General features: G+C 38.4%; 1 protein-coding gene across 5 annotated transcripts in view; it reads left to right on the forward strand.

Annotated features, from left to right (window-relative positions):
- LOC110836651 (transmembrane protein 72) overlaps window positions 1–21,045 on the forward strand; it is a 69,005-nt gene that overhangs the window by 42,429 nt on the left and 5,531 nt on the right. Inside the window, exons 2-6 of one of the 5 annotated variants that reach the window (XM_087358467.1) lie at window positions 8,537–8,597; window positions 11,465–11,536; window positions 19,751–19,887; window positions 20,504–20,620; window positions 20,761–20,874. In XM_087358467.1, the coding sequence (XP_087214593.1) occupies window positions 8,537–8,597; window positions 11,465–11,536; window positions 19,751–19,887; window positions 20,504–20,620; window positions 20,761–20,858 (485 nt within the window). In that variant the 3' untranslated portion in view covers window positions 20,859–20,874. Of the gene's footprint in view, window positions 1–8,536; window positions 8,598–11,464; window positions 11,537–19,750; window positions 19,928–20,503; window positions 20,621–20,760; window positions 20,875–21,045 lie in introns of all 5 variants that reach the window. The other 4 variants (XM_022078076.2, XM_087358468.1, XM_087358465.1 and 1 more) reach the window with 4 other exon arrangements.

Below are 21,045 nucleotides of genomic sequence, written 5' to 3' on the forward strand. Positions count from 1 at the left end.
TAGCATAGCTTTGTCTTTAAAACCTAACACTTCAGGCTCGGCCCGACAATAACTCATTTATTTCCGCAGGATTTTTTTTTCTGGTTTCGTGTCAGACATTGGCGTTGAGTATGAAAATGACTGTCTTCTGAGATGTTACGCTGTGTAATCTCTTTCAAATTGACCGATGATTTAGAGATGCTTACTGTTCTGATGATGGAGGCAGTAAACACATCTGAAACGTATGTCCGTCAGACTATAAGATGCAAGATCACAGAAGACAGTCATGTACACTGGATAAATTTTTTTAGTGACAAAAGAGGCTCGCTGGGTGGTAATCATTTATTCAGCTTGAATGTCACGGTGTGTTGCTTCGTATTCTGGACGTCTGGAGTTCAAATAGCGACCTGGAGATAATCTGTCCTGACATTTTTTCGTGGTTGTTGCCGTGCTGCATTGAATTAGAACACGACAGTTTTATTCCATAGCCTCTCTAATTCATTATTTATTAACCATCTTCGCTTTGAACACTATATACTGTAAACAACTGGCAGTATCGTTAAATAAAACATAAATAAATATTTTAAAGTCACTCTGTTACATATTACTGCACAGCTGTATTTGTTACTCGCATGTCAGAACTTCCTTTTAAGTTTGAGATAGCATTAATTCCATTCGGTATGGGATCATAAAAATATGTACGGCCATACATCGCAGCTTTCTTTAATATTACCTTTGTACTAGAAGAAGATAAGTAATGCCTGTGTGTACATATTTCTAATATCACTTCCAGCTGTTAATTTACTTCTCGCTGTGCCTGGAGCTGCTCTTGACTTATGAAGCAAAGCGCCTCTTGAATGTCAATGGTGAAAAACCGATATCATCCGTAAAACGCGTGACTTGATGCTCAAGTCTTCGTTTCCTTCCACAGCCCGTAATGCTGTTACAATGAGAGTACAAGGGTTGCCCAAAACAGAGTTAATATTTGCTTGTGACCTGCCACCGCTCCGAGTACAGTGACTTCCAAATCTATAACGAAGTTACACTCTGAACTGACACGAGATATAATTCTGATATCTAAGCCCTGTCTAATTAGCGACACCTTCCGTCTTCTTTGCTATAAAATAATTCTGTATCCCCAATTTCATTCCGACCTATATGCCCGGTGGAACTATGACATCGTATACTGTATAATGCATAAAGAAATCTCCACCCAGCTCTATTTCGTTGCTGGTTACCCATAATAAGCAACGCGATCTGTTTGTTATTTAGCACCATTCAGAACTTGAATTTAATGAAAACTACTGTTCGCACGCCAAGAAAATTCCCTTGAAAAGTAGGAGCATGAGGAGGGGATGATCTTTCAAGACATGCGCTCTCCGCCGATTTCTATTCCAGACTCACTGTATACGAATGCAGTCTCCAGCAGTGCAGTGCATTATGTATAGGAATAGTGTTGCATGATTTATGGAATTTTATAGCGGAGCCGTTTATGCCCACCCTGCTCCCAGCGGACTTCCGTTAGCGCTCCGACAGTCAGAAAAGTTCATATTATCTTTAACAATACACTGGACTTTGTTTTCACTTAATAGATTGAAAATGTATTGTTGTTTTTATATTGTCTATGAAGTTATTTAATTTGCGTGTAGATGATTGACCAACGTTTATAGCACTAAGTAAGAGTTTATGAATGGTGTATTACAGAATAAATATGCAATTTTATTAATTTTTATTTTCAGAAAAACTTGGTGGAAGAACGGGTGCATTAGCTAGTATCGTATTTAATAGTTTTCAATAGCCACAAAAATTTACGTTCTTCAGGTAACAGTTACTGGCTTAGTTAAAAATTGTAACATCTTTTCTACAGAGCAGTTGATGATAGCTCTAAAAGTGTACGACCTTCCTTTATCACAGCTGTTATACTTCCTCGATACCAGATAAAGTGGAACTCGTCGTACTTAACCCCAGGCTGTGTCGATCCGTGAAAAGAGAAATTTTCTTTCATCCCTGTTGTCTCAAACTGCATGAATATCAATTGGAGCTTTTTAATCACATTGCATTTTCACAGAAACGCTTCCCGTGTCACTGTAGGCAATTAGAATGCATCTTTCATTACCGTAAGAATGGACTAAGGATCACATATTAAGGTTATTTGGAGAAAAAGTCTTGCTGAGAGTACGTGGACCAATGGGAGCTGAAGTAGGAGAATGGGGAAACTTTCACAGTGGCGAACTTCATATTTTGTAGTGCTTAGTAAATGTTATTGGGGTGATTAAATTGATAATAATGAGATGGGCTGGATATGTAGCATTCATGAGGAGATGAGAAATTGAAGTTTTAGTCGGAAACATTAGGAGATGAGTTGCCTTGACGTAAGTGTGAAAATAATTTCTTGAGATAATGATAATGATAATGGTACACATTAAGTGAAATTCGGCTACAGAAAACAGCATCCACAGATTTAGGTACACGTTCCGATGTTAGATGAACGGCAAAGGCTACTAATAGAAACATACTAGCCTGCACAACGAAATGTGTATATGAGTACTGTTTACGTTGTTTGATTCTAATACAAAATTCAAGCTAAACACACATTTTAATTATAACTGTACCGTTACTTATGACTGAAGTAATTATAAATTAGTATTTTAAACATACGAACTACGGCTCAAACATCCTCTTAGTATCAAATATCCCGTTTACTGCATTTAAAATATCTGCCAACACAACTGGCAGTTCGATTTATATCGACAATATAAGAACAACGGTAATCTAAAATACAAAGGAACATAATTCCATCTATGAATGACACTTTTCCAAATGGATTTTCGATTAAACACACCTCTCTTCTCTATATACAAACTACTTTTACTCGTTAAAAATCGAAATTATTCACTGATTACGATAAAACCACCACAACTGGATCCTCTTCCATATTTATATTGCATGCAGTTCGATGGACGAACGTCTGTAATGCTGTGCAACTAATAATAAATATAATTATTTATCTGCTTCATTAACCCCTTAAAGCCTAGCAGTGCACATATGTCCCACCAGCATTCGGCATTCTACAAGCCTTATCTTTCTTCCAGTTCGTATCATCCAGAAACAAGATTAACAAACTGAAATTCCTAATGGGGTAAGTGTTGAGTTGTCTATGCGTTAAGTATTGAATTATTAGACACTGCTGAAAATAGTCAGACAATTGAAAGCAGTCAATTTCCTTATGGGCAAGCTGGAGTATTAGAACATGGGGTTTGGGAGTTTTAACGAAATTGGATGGATTCGTATTGCTGGTTTAATAACCGAAACCGTTTTGAGGGTTTTTGCGGTGCACACTTCATGACAATGCCCGATGGATTCGGGCGGGGTTATTCTAAAGGCGTCGTAACCCAGGCACGAACTGCAGTAAGAGCTTCAGTGTAGCTTGGCTTCAAATATTTATACGGGTCATGACATTGGGCCCCAGTAGTCGCTGGAATACGAGACACAATTGGATCAGAACGAAGGGACAAAAGCGAGAGGATAAATTGATTATCGTGACTTTAAAAACGGAGCCAGAGTATGAAGAATGTTCAGGTGACTCTCGTTTTCCACGGAGATTGCGTTCGTACGAATCGCCGCGCATAACGATAGCGTTATGTTTTCTTTGCTGTGCAGATGGAATGCTTCACATTTATATGAGCATCAGGTTCAGAGGGCGATAAAAGTAATGCAATTCCAAAACCAAAAAATGATCTTGTCACTTGCGTTACTTTTTCATCCAGTTATGTAGTATTATTGGAGACACATTGTAGGACGACTCCGTTAATGGGAAACGAGGTCTTGGAGTGGGGGTGGCGATTTCTCATCTCCACAAACATGTGTTAAGTTTAATATTTTGAGAAACCCTTTCAAATGCTTGGTTGTCGGAAGGAATTTTTTATCGTGAAATGTTTAAATAGGGAGATATGGTTAATAGTTTATTGAAATGGACGTTATGACTTAGTGGAGTGACAAGTTTGTGTGTATTTTCTCAGGAACGAACTTTTTATCAGTTGTGTTATCCCTCTGATTTATACTAAGATGAAATAGGTTCAGCAAGTAAATATCATATTCCAGCCGCCAGAACCTTTTCGATGTAGCAACTCCTACATTACTATCAGAAGGGTATACCTTTATATAAATTACAGACTTCCATGAACGAAACTTTATCAATTCCTCATTTATTCCCTCTCTCTCAGGTCCCAGTTTTCTTTAGCTTTTTGTATCGGCACTTAACGTTTTATGATATGTTTTATATGATTCATTTTGAAAGTATCACTTTTCTTATCTTCTAGCATAACTTGCGACCCATGACATTTTACGTATAGTTATACTCTAAATACCAATGGTTCAGACGAGGCATGATAGAATGACTTTTGGGAAGTTTCGTTTCAGAAATCGAGGCGATTTGTGGTTTTGTTCCGGATTATAACCGACTTCATAATGATTATAATTGCGTGTCCTGCGTGTGAGTTGCTGACGGTCAATAGTACGAACAGCTGCAAAATCAGGTTGGCTTTGCAAATGGATGACGGTTGTTGTAGGTAACATCACTTATAGTGAGAGAAAACTTCTGAATGAAGGTCCTTTCCTACTCAAAACCTTTGAGCAACTTTACAGAAAATCGGTTCCTCATGTACACGTTTCAAAAACGCAACTAGATTTCCATTGAAAAACTGGATTAGTTGAAGCTGAATTGCAGTTTCCAGTTGCCTTGGTCTGAACCCATTTTTACACTTGTCCTGTTCGTTGATTATCAACATCAACATATGCTGTAGTCTATTTATATCCGCTGTCTACGGTATACAGAGCCTACATTTCGAATTTAAATTGTATTTTATAGAAATTCCACATACTATACTCTCATGTTAATGGCATGAGTCATGTATCCATGTACAACATCCCAGATTACTCCTACAACACGTAATAAAGAACGAACAAGTCGCATTGGATCGTAGCCTGCATTAATTTGAAATTCATGTAGGGTAAAATTGCTTTGTAAATGGGCGTATTTGTGGGACGCACAGGGAGTGGGAGAAAGTGGTGGGTTATGAAATAACTTTTTTAAAAATAATTTTTAGTCTTTTTTGCGAATTCGCATGGTAGCCCACATCAACTCCCATTTTACTTTTCATTCCCGTGAAAAGGGTTACGAGATTTATTCCACTTTCCGGCAACAGAACTGGACTTCGCTGGAGGGGTGGAAATTTATGTTCTAGTCATAAAAATGTCTCCGAGGGTCCAAGTCCATTTAAATGGCGGGGGTGGAAGATGGTGGATTTACAAGTGTGTTCTTTGTCTGTGGTAGATTAAGAAAACTTAATTCAGTGACTTTTGTAACGTGATATAAAACATGCTACTAGCATAATTCGATGAAGAGAGATGGAATATGTTGCCAAATAATCTTGCTAAGATTTGGAATCTAGAAAGTACCTGATAGGATCTGATAACGGGAGTAAAGCAAACTCCCGCAACGTCGTGTGTGGCAAATATATTTCAGATAATGTGAAGTATTTAACATATGCTTAATATTGGTGCAATGTAATCGACAATTGTTTACAAAACTTTAAATACAGTGACGATTAAATTCAACGTAAAAATGTGTGCTTCGAATAAATCCGAACGTTTTTGTTAGTACTTCTGTTTCATAACGTAAGATACCTACTTCGAATCCCAGTAGGAGGACCGCATTTCCTGACATATTTTTCGTATAGCCAGTCAGCCACACCTAATTTATTGCAAATAACTAACACAGTCAGAGACGGGGCGTTTATTTTAACTGTGACTAACACTTTGAAAAAAATAAAACAAAATATTCTGTATCATTTTGGTGGTTCAGTAGCATTCCATACACTGGAACATAGTAAAGCCTACCAGATAAAGTGCGTCGTTAGCTAGCTCCGGCCAGCCAGGCGTTAATTATTTTATGTAGTAAAGACTGTAACCTGTGAATAGGTCCAACGTTTTAAGGTCTTATGCACCCGAGATTTGCACCTTTTCATGTATCCTGCGCGTTAGGATCCTGTAACCCGCGTGGAAAAGAGAAGAAGAAGAAGAAGAAGAAGAAGACGAATGAAAGGAGTGCGGGTAGATATTTTTCAATTCAAATTCTGACATATTCTTAGTGAAGCATGTAACCCAGTAGTTCTTTCAAATGCAACCAATACGTGCCTCTCGGAAAACGAGTTTTTATCGTAGAGAGAATATTTCATTTATACACGCTGGTTATATTCCTCGAGATAAACGTGCCTGTATGAACTTAATATTGAGACCCAAGTGTCAATATCTTGAAAGATATTTCGATTTTATTCTCCGTATGGAATGAATGGGGAGTTAGCAGTGAGTCATTTCATGTGGATTATTTACTTATATGTGTACTTACTTGCACACGACTTTCACGAACAAACCGTGGTTCAGTCTGTGTCGCGACTCTATTTATTTGGTCGGATTGTCTCTTATTCGTTTTACCGACATTTTCTTTTACTTTTTCATATTTAAGTTTATGACGGCGGCGTTTATGAAGACAGTCATCGACTTCCTTTTTATTACTATTAGAATAACTATTAAAGTATGGTCCTGAAGGAAGATTAGTTGTTCTATAATTGGTGATGCTCTGTCTTGCAGGTTTATACTTCCAGGCAGTTTTAGGGATTCAATCACCTGTTATCCTGTCCAGACCTTGAATGAACTGTCTTCTGCATTCTCTCATTTTATTGTTTAACTCAGATGTTTTTAATTCTTGTCAGACATCCTCATATTCTATTTTAATCCTCGAACTTTGCTACTGGTCATAGAAATGACTTCTCTGAATTTGTTCACTCATCTGGCAACCGGAAGTCACGTTCTTGGTTATTAGCTTGTGGTTCCCTGCCAACGTTCCAGCGTTATTGTACTTCCAATACAGTTCAATTTTGCAACAGGTGGGTCTGCTCCATTTCATGGCGCTTAATTTCACCGGCACTCTTCAGTAATGAAAAGAAAGAAAGAAAGAAAGAAAGACGTGGAAAGGAAATTAAATGAAAGAAGAATTAAAAAAGAAGAAGTTGGAAATGAAACAACATGGCGATAGAAGGAAATGAAACACAAGGTGAAAGATAGAAGAAGAGAACAAGAGAAAGGACAAATGCTTACATTTCCGCACTCGGAGAGGAGATCAGCAAAATATGTCGCAACCAGTGGTCCGTAAATCGATGTAATAACACTGGCTCTGAGATATGAATAATTCAGTGAAACACATTGTTCACGACTTTGAAACTCTTCATTAATCTTGGCGCAACAAAATACAACATACATTAATCTTCTCGGAAAGAGCAGTCCAGGAAACAAAAGGCTCCTGGAAGAAGGCTATAACCGACATTCCTGTCAAGTAAATCGAGATCCCAGTATCGGCCCTTCGGTAATTGGGTACAGCTCATCAGTAAAATCTCCCGTTGCCCCTGACATCCAGTTCAACTTTATAAGGTATTAGTTCTGATGTCAGTGAAGATACATTCCCACATATTTATGTTCTCATACGATGATTTTTTTAACCTCTTACACACGTTATGGTGTTTCAAGGGCCCCAAACACGATCAGTTAAAATGCGTACGTGTCATGCCCTCAGTAAAATTCCCACTAGGGCTGATCGTGTAATGTGGAAGCTCAAGTTTCTCTTCCAACTTTTTTAAGCTTAGCTAAACTGAACGCCAAATAAATAAACCCTTTCGCTTTTCCTATCTTCAACTAGTAGCAACGGCCAGTACATTACTCAGGTCGTTTAGAAGTCATTACTGAACAATGCACTGTTAATTTATTACGTGTTTGAGAAACAGAGACTTATAGCTCAGTTCAGTTAATTTGTGTGTTAGTTTAGCAGTTTAACTGTGAATTTTAACTGATCGTCTTTGGGGCATTTTATGTTTAAAGAAACGTAACTTTCGTTAACTGTATTTTTTTTAACCTCGTGCCCATTTCTTCCTTTCTTTTATCCATTTCATGCTTTTATTTCCTTATCTCCTTTCCAGATTTATCTGGTTCTGGAAAGTGGAAGTTCGGTTTTGTGAGACTCCAGATCCACACGCAAATTTTGCCACACTCTGATTTAATAATAAGTGCTAATGATAAAAAAAGGATTTTATTGTAATTTTCTTTGCGGATCTCAGCATCTAGAAATAAATACGCTTAAGAAATAAGTTTTAGATATTGAAATCATTCCAGTAACTAAAGGCTATAACAGAGTTTGAATGCATGATTATGACATTTTCATGTCTTCGCAAAAATGATGAGGTGAAGTTGTTAACACTTCTGCTTCATATTAAAGAATTCCTGGCTTCATATTCAGGTCAATCACCAGTTGTCGTGACTCAGGCATTCTGGTTTGGAAATGCATTCAAGCAAATTCTAGGATACTGACTTTAAATAGGCCACGGCCGCTAAATTATAATCATTCAAATTCATCATTTGCTGTCATCCTGACACTGTATAATCTGAAAATAATTGTGAAATCATCGAACTGTAAAGTGATAGTGACAATTACTTCTTTCTTCTTCCACAGTTCTGTGTGGCGTGGGAGTCGACGTCGCCTTCCATCATCACGCAGTGGGCATCTACGTCATGTAAGAATCTTTCCCACATTTCTGTGGAATATAGTTAAGACCAATTTGATATCTTATCTGTAAGTACGGAACCCGAAGAATTCTACCGTCAATTTTACTACATGAATTGTCTCTACTAGCTAGTCTGCTGGTGTAATCTGGATCTTAATTCAGCTGAATGTTATACGTAATTTTAGTACGTGTTATAAATGCCGCATTTAACCTCAATCCCCCCTGCAGGAAAATTCCGGGTCAGTACTTTATATTGGTCCACGTCCACTCTTTCCAATTCATTATTAATCAGAGATTAGATCATGTAAGTTCTTGAAACCCCGCCTATATTAAATATAACTCTTTACCAAGATCCTGTTTTCGAACAACTGTATATAATTCGGCCTCAGAATGAAACGTTTTGATCGAATCCTTGTCCTGGACGAGGAGGGGCCTTCAGTTAAGATAGATCATGGCGCGTTTAACCCCAGTTTAGATTTCGCAACCTAGGTTCCGAAAGGTTGCTATTGGTGTCCATTGTAATGCAAATCAGCTAATTTCCTCGGCACATTCGTGTGCTAATGTAATTCACGTGTATAGAAGGGAAGGAAAAATTTGAATTGCACATAAATTTAGTTGCATTATCCAAAATCTCGCAACAGTTCGCATGCTGAATGCGAAGTATGCAGGCAGTTCTCCGTGACGTCTCTCTCATCGCTAATGCCCCCAGTTATTGATGATGCCTTGATTAATTGCGAACGAGATGTCGTGGTTTTTATAAAACTTTTCATTTCTTTTCGGCACACAGCGCATGCGTACAGCGGGTATGAGAGCCTTCATTTGCAGGCGACCCTCGTCCATTTCCTTTCGACACCCCGCTCTCAAAACACCACCATATTTTCGCCCCATAAATTGTAAGACCACGCAAAATAATTACAGTTTTTCACTTAAGTAAAAACACTTTTTAATAATTTAACTTCTTTAAAACTGTTCAGTTATTATGACCTGTTTCTTAAACATTTCATAATCTGGTTATTTTAATATAAAATATCACAATTTTTCTTTTGTGTTTGGAAGTGCACTTGTGCGGTTTTTATCTTAGCTGAACGCCCCTAGGTACGAAGTGCCTGTAACATACATGGGCTTCCTTGCCTTTCATCTTTGACAGAGAGGGAAATATTTGAAAGAAATCAGCTTGTAAGAGATCCAAGTGTAGGTCTGACGTCTGCTTTTCGATCAAGTTTTCATCGAACTGCTTCAATGTGTTATCCTTCCGGCTGTGTGTCTGCGTCGTGATACTGTGCATTAAGGTTGTGACACACCGGAAACTTCTTTATAAATTTTCACTCTTCAAAAACTACAACATGGCGCCGCTGCATATATCTCAGCGTCATATATATTTCTATCAGAACCCAATAAATGAGTTATTCATATGCCTTGAAACAGCATAGCAAAACTAAAGCGTAACTTAGGTAAGAGTGCCCTCTGGTTGTATTATATCCCTGAAAAGAACTGCTATACTTATCAACCCCGGAGGCGTTCCAAAGAGTGAAGGTGATAAAATATATTACTTATATCAGGCATTCAACATAGGTCCATTACAGAATTTTAATAAAACTATTGTGTCAAATACTTTTAAATGTAGCGTATTAAAATTTTGTTTGCGTCACTTTCGTTGTAAACGGAGAATATTAACATGGTAGTTGTATGAAATATGGGCCTACAAATATTCAAGATTGATTTTTAAAAAAATACAACGCTGTGCAACATTGCAATATGCATAGTTGTGTTTCTGTTTGTCCTGACAGTGCGAAATTTTGAAGTTATTTGAAACTTATCAAGGAAACGTGCCTGTAATATGTAGGATTTTAGGATTTCTCGGAGGCTTGTGGGTTATGTCGTTTAGTCTATCGATTATTATATTCTGTTTATAATAATTCTGCTGTGTTGTAAGAAGTACATGAACATAGTGGTCCATGGATGAATGATTACAAAATAGCCTTAAATATTGTCCCAAAAGACCCATCATCCCTTAACAGTAAATGATTACCAACTAATCCATTAAGATACAAACACTTGCTAAATAAGTAGATTGACAGCATCTTGGACGAACAACTCGTCATTCGGCAGTCATAAGTTGCAAGTCGTTTTTCGGGTACAAGTTGCAGGGGCGTTATCAACAGAGAGACTGGACATTCTGGAGCAGAACGGCCTTGCTGGACACAAGACACGGGAACCGGCGTCCAGCGAAGGCGCCACACGGCGGTGGCTGTGACAGCGACGTGTGCCATAAGGAAACTAATTATCCCTCCATTGAAGCAATTACTTTGATGTTCCACAAAGGGGGCGTAATTTCCAGTCAGACAATTGTGGTCGGAACTTGTAAGGAATCATGACGTCACAGGACCTGTGTGTGTGCTTTCTACGTGTCTCCCCATCTCATTAGCCTTGAAGTATTTAGTAAAAATGCAAATTATGAAACTCGTTATAATGCAATTTTCTCTGTCTGCCAATACGTTTTCTTTCTGAAGCTCAAATATTCTCCTCATTGTGCTCTGAAAAGCTATAAATCTATGTTCTTCCCTGACGAAAGTGATTCATGAAATTTCAAACCGTGTATTATACATGACATTCGTCTAATTAAGTTCTGTGACAGTTCTGAAGGGTCTTTCATTAGGAGAGTGCTTAGTGAGATGATAATGAAATTGTCTGAACTGAAGCTCTAAACTTGTTTTACCAAAATGACGCAAACAGTCGATTTAGTTTTGTTCTCATGATAGTTACGTTACAGGGAACTCATCTTCCAGCGATATAATCCACTTACGTCACGTGCTGTTCGCTGTTTTCCTGTCAGACTGACTTCAGTTTACCAGAATCTTCTCCTTTGCCTTTTTCAGAATCGGGGCTGTCGTAGTATTTTTCTGCGAGGTCACGTGGGCTGTGACGTTGTTCCTTCAAGTGTGCCTCAGGTACGTACCTCCAATTTATTCCTCCTTAGCACTGTTTCCACAACAGTTCGTATTTCTTCGTACCATAAATATGTTTCTTATGAAAATTCATAATATGTTTGGATTAGAAAGTTCCTGTATTGTAATAAAAACGATGTAGGCCTAAACACCGAAATCTATCCCCAGGGCACAACCCTGAATGATCGTGAACCACTTTCATCCAATTCACATCTTGAAACGTATTTTTCTAAAATACGTTTTAGTAATGTAATCTCATCTCCGTCTTCGACTTCCAAGTAATCACACTCGTAGAGTTCTTTTGTGTTTCTGTCTCGTTTCTCACATTCGGATTACATAGTCCCAACAACCTTTCCACTGCCGCAGACTGCATTAACTCTTCATAACTTTGTCGAGGGCAGCAGAAAAGAAATTAATAATGACGTGGACATTTTAACCACCGTGATTACCTTAAACCTTACGTAAATAAATGGTATCACACAACGAACGGTGGTTTATATTTGGTCTTGTAAATCTGTGAAAGAAACTGAAAGAGGACGGAATATAGAGAGACGTAGAATGAGGATATATTTTGTTAATTCAGCAATACGATATTTTCATATAAATCGAATTCTCCGTTGTTATAGCTAATTCGTTGCACAGCAGCTGCGGTAACCAATTAACATTCATCCTGGGAAGGGTGGGGTATAATTAGAGTTCTCCTTTTGTTCAACGATTTGCAGTCCTGTGTCCACTGAACGTGAGTTGGCCTCAGGTGGAACAGGTATAACTCGCAGCAACAATGACATTTGACCCTCTACGAATCCAGGGAATTCCTTTAAGCAGAGAATTTTCTTTACCTTTTCCCCCATCCTGGATTTCGCAGCACGCTGCTATGTTATCTATGTGGCTAGAATGAGACGTCAGTGAATATGGGCGAGAGAACAATAGTGCAACTGTAGAAACACTGATATACCCAGTGCGGAGGTGTAGGTGAATAAAACTGTAGGGCCTAACTGCTGTTTCAATGGTTTATTTATTTCGTCTCCGGCCTGTTCAGTGTTCTACACGCTCTTTTCCGGTGCTGGTGAAACTGTTTTTGATTTGAATGCAAAGAACGCTGATGAACGGCCAGCGTTGTAATTTTGTTTCCTTTGTCATTCTGAATCAAAGCCCCCTGAGGAACAGAAATGCAGGCCTGAGTTTGTAATTTGATAAAACTCAATAGGTATGACTGACTACATAATCCAATCTCATCGCAAGCCTTCCATTGCCCGTCCAGCCGCTGTCTGCATCAGCTGCAATTGACAGTTTGAAGCGCCATTGTCCCTTTCCCTAACACTTGATGCTCTTCTTTCACAACTGTCATCACAAGAATGCGACGGAAAAGGGTCCTCAAGCTCGGAAATTTGTCTCTTCTAGTAGTTATCCAAAGAAATGTCGACTCAATTTCAAAAATTATGGTTTTGAATCCTCGCAGGGGATGGGCTAGTTAAAGTTTTCTGTCGTTTTCTTCATTTCCTTCAGAAAAATGCCGCGATAACATATTCACCAGGACCACTTTCTCCCAGTTACTTCCTGCACGCTGTTAATGTCACTCCATCTCCAAATGAAAAACCTAGCGTCGCTGTCGAATGGTTAGCATTCCTGCTTTGTTTTTGCATACTGCTGTGACTTTAAGATGCTCGTACTGATTTTAAAACAGACCACAACCGATTCCCTTAACAAAGTTCTTCCTCCGTATTTACCATTACGTTTGACTTTATGCAAGAAATAAGCTATACAGTTAACACGGCGTCTTTAATAAAATAAAAAAGTTCTTCTTTGTTTAAACATTAACATGGCGGTTGTGTAACGTATTACAGTGGCTTTAAAAATATATAATTTTTGGAATATTTTTTTCAAAATTGAATCAAAGTGAAAGCGCAAAATTTTTATTTTGCAAGAAGCCGGAATAGAACTCAGGATAGTATTTAGAAGTTTTCATGCTTGAGACGTGTCTCCACTGATACCTTGACTTGTCAGGAGATGAAGGAAAATTGTCAGATGGTAATGTAGCCGTGTCCTTCCAGACTGCACAGAACATCATAAATATCACCATCAAATGTCGGCCATTTTCTTGTTGACAGGTTACCACACCAATGTCCGTCTCTACGCCCCTCCTCTCCCTCCTTACCCTAAACCATTAAGACGTGTTTACACGTCTCACTGGTAATGGAGATTGTCTACAGCCGCAATATCAGATCACAAAAGTCAACCCACTACAGACAGAGCACTCGATTTTTGAACTGGGAAATTGCCATCTGGAAGCCAGAGCAGGGGCTCCTTAAAACAGGTCTTCATTCGTTAACATTGCAAACCCCAATGACAACTTTTTTCCTGCCTGCTTTAACAGTCGGTAAATATTTATTTTGTGTTTGTGATTCGTATGATTTTTATTGTGAACAGCGATCATTTCCTCAAACGGCATTAACAAGACGGTCTTTTCAGTGGTGAAAAATTCAATAGAAATGGAGCTTCGACTTCATAGGATTCAAGTTATGGTTAGTTTATAATTAGTTAAAAGAGTCCTAAGGTTTTCATTTTGGTTTGTTGGTTACTTACTACGGAGAATCAGCCTAAACTGAGATGAAAGAGTAGTTAATAATTTTTATGTGAAAAGAGTTGTGAAGGAAACGATCATGAACTGATTGAGCTTATTATTAGTTGGGCATGAGGAATACCACGACAATGCAGAGTGAGAACAGCCAGTGCCCATGTTTAGAGTTGAATCCGGACAAGTTTGCTGTAGCTTTATTGGAAAATGTTTATCTGTCAATATTCTGCTGCATACTTTCACTGACGATTTTTTCAAGAGTATCAATGAAATGAGGCATTTTTAACTGTAGGAAGCACGGGCAAAATGACAAATGCACCAAACGTTTTAGTCAGAAAACCGAATGCAAGAAGCGAGTTGTGAAATCTAGGTGCAGATGGCAGAATAGGGCTGTTATTAAAATAAAATATTAAAGAAACAGAGTATGCCGACGCATACAGGATTAAAACTGGCCCAGGATAAGGACTAGAGGCGGGATTTTCTGAACATATAAATGAACTTTGGGGTTCTGTGAAAGACTAGGAAATTATAAAAAAAGCTATGCTACTATTAGCTTGTCAAGAAAAACTCGTTAGTTAATCGTAGGTTAATCTTGACACAAGTAATATATGAAAAGATTTTTCAGTGTGGTCTCTACGAGTCCAGAATTGCTGTGTGTTGCATGTTGATGTTTTTAAAGGTATAGACTTAAAAGTATAATGTTGTAAAGGCCTCATGAGGCACCGTGTTCTTGCCAAGTTTCAGATAAATTCCCGGAATTTTTTGAGTAATGATAAGATGGCGAGAAAAATATGTACGCGTTCCTCCCAGTAACGAAATTAATTCTTTGAATCTAAAGCATGTTTAAACATTCACTTCGTACCACAAAGAAAACAGAACCCATAACCATTACAAAGATTAGATGGTAAATGCTGTTTAAGGAAGTAATCGCTCTTTACTCTGATAATTATACAAAACCCAGAAATATACTTCCTGCGCTAAACTGCAAAGTTATTGTTAAAGTGGAAGGTGCGTATAGTTACCACTAGTTTTTAAAGGTTTAAATTCGAGATGAAGAGGTTAAGGAATAAGCTAGTAAATAAAATTATGCAGGTTGCAGCGAAATGTCGTCACAGCGATGAAGTAAACTAATGGCATGACATAGAAACTTTCTTCAGCAGTGGATAAATATTTTGTCAGACAAGAAATCTTGTGGAACAGTGTGTAACCAGAAGATTTATTACCGTAATCAAAAAAGTTAGTTAAGTTTACAGCTTATATGAACGTATTTTAACATCGTTCTCCACCCACTCATACATATCTCATGTTGTCCATTTTGGTAATGTTTCGAAACAACTACTTAAATATATTTGTTGTTTTCACATACATTTCACATTAAATAAACGATGAACATACAAGTAAGAATTTAAGCTTTACAAGATATCGAAAAACGTGTGAATCTCTACGAGTTTATCATTCCTAATGGAATACTAAGTTTTAGACCGTGTCTTCATATTATCTCCATTTCGAAAATAAGTTAAAAGTTTAAAATATTGTAGGAAAACAAATAAAAATAAAACGTTTTAAACAGAATTCGCTCAACTATTTTTCTCAAAGAGTTTACATTTCGTCATGAATATATCGTTCCTTTCCATTTATCATCCACGTCTTGCCAGGAGTTATATAGAAGTACATCCGTTTTATTCAGCATTTAAAGCCGATGTACCGGAATCTACGACAGAAGTACAACTGTGCGTTATGTCACTCTAACACTGAGCCGCGGACACATGTATCACTGCTTGCTTCTGGTATCAAGTGAACATTTCTGTAATGAAAAATGGCTAGCAGTGGACACTGCGTGTAGGTTTAAAAAAAAAGTAAATATAATGGCGTTTGTACATATAAATTGTAATTCGACCCTTGCACATGTACATCTCCAACTAAGGGGCGGCCGTAGAGGGTTGCAGAAATGCTTCAGGGAACTTTATTTAGAAACATACCATAGCTTGGTTAAAGGGAGGAGTTAATTTTGCATTCCTCCCTCCCCTTCCCTTAACCCCTCACCGTAGCCTGTCACTGTTGCGGAAATAGATGAAACCGTAGCAAAAGTTGAACAACGCCGAGGACTGGTCGAATGTAATGAACCCCAGGTCGTACAATACTAATATGGACTTTGTTGCTTCTCTTTTGACAACTTTTGATTACATTAGATTTCAAAAATTTAATTCTCGCCTTCACATTCTTCATTTCAACAAAAGTGGATTTCGGTCTACAAGTTGTCCACATATCATTAAAGCTGATGTTCAGTATGCAGGAAATTGCTTCCGTCTGTATAGAAGTACCACGTTGACCAGGGATCGGCAAAATTTAAATTACCGCTGGCCTTAATGGCTATTCATATCTTTGTCGACGGCCACATAAAATTAATGTCGTGGTCAGCAAGCGAATGTGTATTTCTTTAACTTGAAAAGCACAGCTGGAGTTCCCTTGAAAACGGATAATAGCTGTACATCTCTATTCAGCTGAGTCGCTCTTAATATCTTCTGCTCAGTTTGTGAGCGCTGGAACTTCGGAGCGAGATGAATATCAGTGTGTACAAAAGTGATGAACAAACTAATCGGTAAACAGGATGCATATTTGTTATATTTGGAATGCATAATCAGTTTTATATTCTGATTTGTGGCATCACTGAACCCTGTAGCTGGACGGAAAATATCACTGGGACTGTTCAGAGCAATTTTGAAACTTGTTAGCCTTTTTCAGTTAGAATAAAATGTAACAAAACACGCAGTCTAGTTTTGTTGTATTCTCGAATGAAAAATAAACAATTATGTGCTCGAAGGATCGTCATATTGCTATGTTTGGATCAATAAAATCTTCCACACGTTGCTTCTAAGTACAGTTGTAATTTACCGCGGTGGGACGTAGTGACAGCGATTCTCAGCTTTGGCACCAGAAATTATTGAAATTTATTGCGGCTTTCATTTAAAATTTGAAAATGCTAGGACAGTACTTTGAAATGTGCCATGAACGTTACCTTTCCTCTCCATTCTAACTCTCCGGTCATAAACATTATATCTTCTTGCTCAACTATAGCACATGTAATAGTGTCGTTAAATATCTCACAGAGAAACAAACGTGAAGTTATTTCTCTGACATCCGCTGTTTTCCTTAATTCAGGTCTGCAAGCTGCAGAGTTTATGAGAAATCAAGCGATGCGTTCGGTGGGATAGAAAGGGCTCAGAAAAGGTCACTGATCCTGGGTAAGTGCGCGTAAGTGGCAAGAGTTCAGAAAACGAAAGAAATAATTCGGAGATCCCTTACAAATAAGGTTTATTGATTTTTATAAATTGTGTACAAATATTATTATACAATTTATGAGCCTTAAGCCGCCTTTGAAATGTCTGTAGTAATTTTGGACGTATACGTACTTCTTTACCCTTGCACCGGCAAATTGTTGACTGCTCCGTTACTTGTGAAAATTACAACATGACGGAATAGATCGTCTTCTGGAAATTATTAAATCCGAAGACCTTTCAACTAAGAAGGCAGTATTGGCCATTGTACTGCGAATTATGTAACCCTGAAGGAAAAATTGAGCTTTACGATTTTACTAAAAGAATGAACAAAATTATGAAGTATGAGCAAATGTTGTCATTTTATTATACTTTAGATAATTCGATTTGAGAAATGGTTGTTTTACTCTATACTTTAAATATTTCTGTCAACATTCACAATAATTTTGAAAATTTTCACAAGCATAATTTTGCAGAAATACACAAAATATTATTTATTCTGAGAATACGCCTCGTTTTCTGTAGTTCTAGGCCCCACACAATGAAATCTGTTCGAGTTATTATGTCTTAAAATTAAATGGCATGTCCAGAAGCGGAGCGTTCGTGTTAGCCGTGTTAGTCCGGCTAACACATTGAAAAAACGAAAAATAAAGTTATCTGTCTTACTTTCTTGGTTCAGTGGTTCTTCATAAGGTACACACAGAACCGATCACATAAATAAAATGCATCGTTATCCATCTCCAGTCAGCCAGACGTCAACTCTCTGGCTAACAACGCCTAGCCGGCTGAAGCTGGCTAACAATGCAATTTATCTGATCGGCTCTGCTGTGTTCTGCTGTATGCAGTGCCACTGAAGCGCAAAAGTAAGACAGATAGCTTTATTTTTCGTTTTTCAAAGTGTTGGTAACCCGAACACGGTTAACCAGGACGCGCCGCCCCTCGTTATCATAGACTATAACCCACAACAAACGATACTAGACACTGTTTATCCTATTAATCATTGCACGACTCGTTTTGTTTACTGGTCAGTTAGTGTTGTGCAACTAAATTATTTGAATCGCAGTGTTACTGTGCCTCCGTGGCAACGGCTACATCACGGCGGTAAATATTTGCAGTCCATAGGAAACACACACAAACTGAATGGCAACTGGACAGTAAATATTACATACCCCATTCGTTCCTCACTTAATGGTTTATAGCTCGATGCTTGTTTCCAGGTTAGCATTTGCTTCACTTGAGGATTATTGAAGAACGAGTAGATAGCCCACAGTGTTACTACGGCAAAATTCTTAATTTTAAAATTTAAGCATTCAGATAAAATAATATTTCAATTTTACGCAAATAATAATCGCCATATCACGGTGCGCACTCCGGGACACGTTGCGTTACGCCAGTGCGCAGAACCTTCTGCGCATGTACCCACTAACCTAACATAACCTAACCTAACACAACCCAACCAGGACTGAGTCATCAGAAGTCGGCGTCCTGCGTACCAATTTCACGAATATTGAAAGGATGGTCGGAAATTGCTGAAATTTTGAATGGACGTCGTGCCACGTGTAAGTTAACAAAATTCATGCTCCATTATATCATACATATTGTAATAAAGCCGCACGGAGACAGCAAAGTGGAACACCGCGAAATCGGCCAAGACCACCTCAAATGTGATTTATTTATGCACACAAACGTTTGTCCATATTTTCTGAGTAGTGCCTACATGTGTCCAAATACCCAACAAGAAGCCCACGAGTCTACCGGAAATACTCTGAGTGTGTATCAAAACCGTTTTTTATTTTGTGTGTAACAAACTCGCTCAGTGACAATATCTGCGAAGATAAATTACAATTGAACGTTGATATGGCGGAAAGTGAACAGAATTTTTATGTTTCACTATCCTTTGTTGGTGTTTATTTACCCAAACAGTGAATTTAGTACTGAAGTCTGTGACGCCACTGGGGCGAATTATCATTGCAACATTCGAGTATATTATTTTCCTTAGGTATCTTTCAGTGATGAGCTGCCTTGAATGTTCAAATTCAACTCATTTACTGCCTGTCCTATGCAAGTCCTCCAAAAATACCCGATCACTATTTGTTCACCCTGAAGATGAAAACTACAGTGTTTTGGGATACGTTATATATTTCTCAACATTCGACTCTCTTCATCTCCGGAAACAAAACCGAAGTTGTGCTTGGCGACTATATCGCCGTGTCCGTGTCTTCGTTTCTCCAACCCTGGCAGTTTTAAGAACGCATAAAAATATGGATTGCCGGTTGTGGATCAGCCGTTTAAAGTCAAACACGTGTTATATTGCTGTGCATAATGTGATGACTGACAGCCTATTGTAGCGTGGTGTCGCTGTCGCAGGAACGAATACAGCCCTGTGTACCGGTGTTGGGACGTGGTGCTGTGGCTCGACTGCTGGAAGAAGACGTTGCTGTACGTCGCCCTCTCGGTTCTACTCTTCATTCACCCACACCAACTATGGCTGTCCTCTGTCGCAGGTATGCTAGTCTCTGCTGTTTCAGCTGCAGAGGAATTTATGTAAGTAGGGAAAGATTTTGACGGAAGCTGTCATTTCATATTTTAACGCTTTGCTAAGCCCTGGACATCCTGGACTAACGTATATCATAGACCTTCACTTCGCCCGGGATAAGACTGTCTGTAACTTACTCATTTCGTCATTTATATGATAATTGTACAGACCTTGCTATGAGCTAACAAAAAATTGGAAGTATTTTCCCGTTTCTTCCAACATACAGGAATCTGTGAGCTAAGAAATTCTTTATGTGACCGGCACGAATTGTGGCGTCAGTTTTGGGAGCTTCTACTTTCACGTGCCCTTGCAAGTCAATCAGTTTCAGAGAGTTGGTATATAAAGTATTCAGTTACTTCAAGAGAGAAGCGGATACCATTTGTATTTCTCTCTGCGCCGCCTGCTTTCGTTCATGTTGGTGAAATTAAAGTCAGAGGATTAAGATTATTATCTCGGATGTCTTCTGGGCGAACGAAGGGAAGGTAAGAAACTTCCATTTCTCTTTCGATATCTGCCCCATTCGAATTTTGCACCTAGCATATCCAGTCTGACTAAGGTTTCCGATTGCGCCGTGAATGTTTCAGTTCGCCATAGGCGATCCTTGGTCAGACGGAAAAAATCTTCCGAATACAAGACACGCAAGGCGAAGTATCAAATGGATCTCCGTTACGTAGTTTTCGGAGTTGTGAACAGGAAAATGAGTAAGTGATTGTTACCGCAAAAGTTCTGGTTCTGTAGCTGCAAGGTATTTGTTGAATTGCTGAATAACCTTTGACTCTGTACGAGGAAGTTGGCTTTTTGTGAATGAGGCCTTCTGTATCTTGTTCCATGGTAACTGAAGACAGCACCACACAATACATTGAAAATGGCGTCGGGATGCTACATATGTGTAAGATTTGGAGATGTTGCCGCTTGTTTGCGAATGTACAGAGACAGTAGTGAAACGGATAACGAGGTTGGTAAACTTCGTGGTACAGTATGAAATCCACCCACTCGTATTACGAAATGGCAAGAGGCTTACATTCCGTGTTTAATCTACTTCCGAAACTATGCTTATTTTATACGTAGGCCTGATATAAGTGACACATGACAAAACGAAGGAAGTCAATGCGTGAAGTCATTAAGT

The sequence above is a fragment of the Zootermopsis nevadensis genome, unplaced genomic scaffold, assembly GCF_977971745.1.
Source record: "Zootermopsis nevadensis isolate Lab colony 2312 unplaced genomic scaffold, Znev_1.0 Znev_ptg000030l, whole genome shotgun sequence".
Lineage (NCBI taxonomy): Eukaryota > Metazoa > Arthropoda > Insecta > Blattodea > Termopsidae > Zootermopsis > Zootermopsis nevadensis.